Source organism: Micropterus dolomieu, linkage group LG01, assembly GCF_021292245.1.
Source record: "Micropterus dolomieu isolate WLL.071019.BEF.003 ecotype Adirondacks linkage group LG01, ASM2129224v1, whole genome shotgun sequence".
Classification (NCBI taxonomy): Eukaryota; Metazoa; Chordata; class Actinopteri; order Centrarchiformes; family Centrarchidae; genus Micropterus; species Micropterus dolomieu.
This window is the reverse complement of record NC_060150.1, coordinates 45,415,797-45,421,147: the sequence shown is the minus strand read 5'-3', so window position 1 is coordinate 45,421,147 and position 5,351 is coordinate 45,415,797. Positions and strand designations below refer to the sequence as shown.

The following is a 5,351-nucleotide window of genomic DNA, read 5'->3' as shown; positions in this document are numbered from 1 at the left end:
TTTTTATTTTACCAGTGATGCGTCCAATCTTCCCCTTCAGATTTGCTCCTACATATCCAGCCAGGTGAGCTCCTAGACTGACACCGATGAGGTGAACCGAGCTCAGAGACGCTCCTTCCTCCTGCAGACACAACATTCAAAACTCACCGTTACATTCGAGGTACACATTTTGTTCTCTTTTTATTCATCTTTTAGCTCTCATCTTACTGTTCATGCATGGTCATAATCTGTACGGCGTTAAACACTAAATGCGTTAACAGCTGGAGGACAATAGAAGACTAGAGAAGCGCAGAGTTCAGCACCGTAACTACCATAGTGCTCTGTATATTGTGGGTATTTTACATATGCCGTAATTTTTAAGAAGCCATATATTTGAATTTAAGTATGTTTCGGCCGACTTTTGTTTCCTCTACTTACTAAATTGATCACGAGATGAAATACGTGAAGATCTTGGCATCTTGATGACCTTGACCTAGTTGATTAAACTATTTTCTGGGATTATAATTCAGAAATTCCTGCTCCCTGATAGGAAAAATAAAATGAAACGCCCCTTTAGGCTCTTAGTCAAGATGCCAAGTCTACACTGTTAAACTCAGACAAAAAGTAAACGTTCAGTTTGTTTGAAACTGTTCTTCAAAGCTGCATTACTTGATTTGTTTTGGCCTCTTGGGAGGAGAAGAACTCCACACCAAGCAGACACAGAGCAACCTGATCGTCCCATTTGCATCTTGTTTGTGTCACTTGATGAATGTGAATCCAATAGTCACTCTCATTTTAGCTCTGTTTCTCCTAAGAAAAATATCTGGCTCTGTAGTTGTTGGGGTTTTATTGGCTGAAAAAAAAGCTTTCTGCTGCTGCTGGAAACACTGAGACTGAACCAGACAGTTAATGTGCCAAGAAAAACCAAAACAAGGACCTAAAAGAAGCAAATATTTCTTGGAGTTCTCATTCTCAGATAAATAAACTCATACTTCGACACAAGAGCGTCTCACCTGCATAGTCATGATGAAGCCGGTGAGGTTGTGAGCTGCCTCGCTCGTGTAGGCCACAGCGGTGAAGTAGTTGAGGTTGGCCGCCCCTCTGTTCCAGTCCACCACGATAATATTCATGTCCTCCTGCTCGGCCAGCAGGTGAACCAAGTGGTTTATCCAGATGGGGGGCGCTCCGGTGGGCCGGTAGCCGTGGATGACGAAGGCGGTGGGGTGGGAGAGGTTGAAGAGAGGCTGGGAGGACAGGTTGTGGTGGTTGAGCTCACGGCCGCAGTCGAGGTTGGAGCGGGTGTAGAGCAGCAGCCGGACGTACAGGCTGGTTCCCATGAAGCAGTGAGACAGGTTGAGGTCTGTGAAGTTATCGCAGGACTCGTCCGTCCCGCTGTCCTCCTGGCCTGGGCGCACAACACAGAAGACATTTTGAGTCAGAACGAGAGCTGAGAACATTAAAGCTGCACAACATGTTGGTAATTTCAACAAGACATCAGGAGACTTAGGGTCTGGTTTTGTTCATGAACATCAACCTAACACACAAATATTCACAAAGAAGAGGAAAACCAAAAACAAAGGACAGAATTGCTGTCTTTCTCTAAACACCTTTGACATGGTCTTTATCTAAATGCTTGCTCACTTGTTTGCCAGATTAAAAGCCCAAAGTCTGAGTTAACGGTTCATGCTGTCTGACAGGAAACGCTGGGATCAATTCTTACTCAAGTGACGCTGAGTGTTAGTCGGACCTCTTTAGATCTATGATGTGAGGATTAAGCTGCCACTCAGGCTAACATACAGTCTCTTTATCCTATTTAAAGTGTCTTCAGCCTGCATGCTCGAGTGCACAGGCTGGTGGTGGTTTTCTGAGGTGAGGATTCAGTTTTTCCTTTTCCATTTAATCAATATTGACAGGTGTACAAGAGTCTCAGTCAGTTTACTGTATCAGCACACCTCACAGGGTGTTATCGCTACCTTAACATGGACACTTAGCTACCTTAGAATCAAAGAGGATTCTCTGTAGATAAATAAAGAGACGCAATTTAATTTTTTGTGATCTCACAGATGTCCACAGTTTGACACAGTGTTTAAATCCAATATTTTCACAGTCTGTGCTGTTCTGCTCTTCTACTTTGCTGAACAGTCTGTGGAAATATTAGATTTAAACATTGGTTTAAAGAAATTTTTATCATTCCTGGAACTAGAAAACAAAAGATTAGAGGCAAGTCTGGTTTCTCATTTCATTTTCCAATGCAGTCCTTAAACTTTTGTGCTGTCACCGGAAAGTTTTGTGCAGATCCGAGCCGTAGAAGAGCTCCAACTATCACTCACATAACACTGTCTGGAACACAGCATAACCACTAATTTTACACTTTAGTTTTTGTATGGATAATAATGGATTTTTGATTCTTTCATTCATGAATGAGTTTAAGAGGTTCTGGTAGGCGGATTATTCTAACTTTGAACAAAGCCAAGCCCTTGCTTCCAGTCTTTATGCTAAGCTAAGCTAACTGCCTCCTATCTCAAGCTCCATACTTAACACATAAGAGTGGTATCAACTCTCACGCTCTGCAATTAACACACACGAGTGCGACACTGCCCTCAATAGGATCAGGCTGCTATAAAAAAACACCTCATCCCTTCACCACCTGCCCCACTCTGAAAACAAGAGGGTGGAAATGGCCACAATCCAGCCCCCAAACACACACATTAGTAACCTATGAACCTAAGAGTGCGTCTTTGTGTGACCCGGTGTATAATTACTTTTATTGCACCAAACAGAAACAGACTTTTTCATTTTAAACTGAAGTAGACCAGATGATGGGGGTGACTTTAAATAATCTGCACTTCACTAAGCTGTTTCTGTCTGCACTCAAACACTTATATTGTCTGGTTGTTGTATCTGAAGTGCAGCACAGTTACTTTAATCTTTAATTCTTTCAGGATCAATGTTTCTTCAAAGATAAGAACTGAACTGTAAGCAGAATAAAGATTTCACAATGAGCATAAGTTCTAAGTTCTTTGATATATTGTGTTGATAAATTGTGTTTTTCTTACCGTTGCAGAGCACGATGACTCCCAGCAGACTCAGGAGTCTGTGGGGCTGCATCCTTCCTCCAAACACAGGGACGTGCAGGGAAAGATGTAGGTAAAGTCTGACAGAGAGAAGGGTTTCTGAAATGTGAGTGAAGGAGGGACCGACTGCATGAGGGAGGGATTGTTGTGGGAGGGAGGAGAGGCGGTGTCTCCACTTAACTTACAGCAAGGATCAGTTTCTAGAAGGATGGAGGCAGAGAGGGAGGGAGGGCAGGAAAGTCTGAGAAAGAAAAGTGAGGACATTTAACAATAGTAGGTAGATGTTGAAGTGGTGGAGCAAAGAGACGGGAGTTTGTAAGGGAGATACATTTGAGAAGCTTTTAGAAAGTGAAGAAATAATTTGACCTAATTTGATTTATTCATATGAAAAGTTGAATGAAGATGCCGGGCAGTAAAGCTTTCTTTCAACTAAATTAAAACCCCTCTCAAATAACCTTAAAGCAGCTGTAATGGATATGTTTATAATAACAATGCAAATGTGATTGATGAACCTACAGAACATTTTCAGCTGAATCTGCAGCTCCACTCGGCTGTACGGAGCTCTCTATAGTGAGGTTCAGCTCATTGTTTATATATCCTATCCACAACTTTACTGTTTTTCTTCACTCTCACTTCTGTTTTTAGCAGTTGTTTCTCTTATAAATGTATAAGATGTTAAAGGCGGAGGCACATTAATCACTTGGATTTGCATGTGGGAGTTTTTTCACTTTCTTTCTAGGAAAGTCACTTGGTATTTTGGCTTTCTTGGTTATCTTGTTCATCTTGTTCCTGTGTTTGTGTTGCTGTGATTTTGCCGATTTACAATGTTGACATTGCAGATCAGAAAATTTGATCTTTCAGATTATCATTTATTGTGACAACTAGTGTAGGCACCTCACTCCTGGAGGTTTATGAAAAGACTGTCCAAATTACACTTTACATTACAGTAAAAAATAGAATGTAGTGGAAAATGTATATCAAAGATAAAAATATAAAAGCCTGGTAGGTGGCCGTCAACTCAACAATGATGTTGAAGTATGATTGTGGGTAATCTGTGCCACATGGAGCCACACCAGCGGTGGTTATTAATAGCACCACATGTTCTGGCCACACTGTACCCAGCCCATCCTGCCCTGTACTCACTCAATTCAACATGTAATTTAACATCCAGAGACTGAAAACACTTCAAAAGCAGTGAAACTTAGCGGCGGGTCACAGTAATGTAAGACTGACTGTGCGGTTTCAGCACAATCACCGGTTGAAAGATGGATCAGGAGCTCAGTTTGACTACTTAAAGTCCCAGAAAAAGACAGGCATGTAGACTCTGCAGAATCTGTTGATCAGAAGGAAAACTGCTATGCAAAATGAGCCCTTCAAGATGGGTTAAAACAACAACCGGTCTGTCGTGTCCATCTCTGATCCCCCCTGCAGCTACGGATGAAAAAGAAACAGAAAACTCCACATTGTTTAATTTATTCCTTCCACTGAATACTTAAATAAATAGCTCAGTTAATGCATTTATTCGCTGAGGAGATCAATACAACACTCATATCGGTCTGTTAAATGTGAAGCAGTCAGTTAGTGTAGCTTAGCATAGAGTCTGGCATTAGGAGGGAAAACAGCTGGCCTGGCTCTGTCTGGAAGTGATAAACTCTGCCTACCTCAACCTTAAAATCTCAGTAATTAACACCTTGTATCATGTTTGTTCAATCTGTTCTAAAACTGAAGCGTGAAAACAGCAAGCTCTTTTTTCAGAGGACTAAGTACTGGATTAATTAGAGATTAAACCTTCACCGCTGTTACGGAACCTCCAGTGGAAAATCCAGGGGAGGAGGAGGTTAGTGACAATAGTAGAATCATTCCAGGTTGAAGGAAGCCAGGAGACAGATTTTACAGTACATATGGCGCTTTATTTACAATAAAGAAAAATGCTAAGGTACCCTCGGGGAGGGTCTACAAAAACAACTTCCCAAAAATGAGGAAGCGCCCACAAATGAGAAAACATCATAAGATACAATAATGAATACCACCCTCCCTCCACTGAGGGAGTGAACCCCACCACGAGGTTCAGACTTGTCACTCACTGCAGTTTCACCCAGCTCTCCATGCCCAGTCTGCCTGCTCTCTGCTCCTTATACCTGCTCCTGCGCTCCCGCTTATTGCAAACTGGGGACAGGTGTGCACCTTAGCCTCCTGGCTGCAACATCAGAGGGGGGGGGGGGCAGGACCTGCAGAGGACAGACGAGCAGCAGTACCCCTGGGCAGACACACACGGCTTAAGGGCCGTAACACTCCCCC

General features: G+C 42.6%; 1 protein-coding gene across 1 annotated transcript in view; it reads right to left on the bottom strand.

Annotated features, from left to right (window-relative positions):
- lipib (lipase, member Ib) overlaps positions 1-5,351 on the bottom strand; it is a 12,573-nt gene extending 7,222 nt beyond the window's left edge. Inside the window, exons 1-5 of the mRNA XM_046069351.1 lie at positions 5,138-5,351; positions 3,239-3,294; positions 3,036-3,133; positions 993-1,384; positions 13-121 (exon numbers count right to left, since the gene is read on the bottom strand). Coding sequence (XP_045925307.1) covers positions 13-121; positions 993-1,384; positions 3,036-3,087 — 553 coding nt within the window. The 5' untranslated portion in view covers positions 3,088-3,133; positions 3,239-3,294; positions 5,138-5,351. The remainder of the gene's footprint in view (positions 1-12; positions 122-992; positions 1,385-3,035; positions 3,134-3,238; positions 3,295-5,137) is intronic.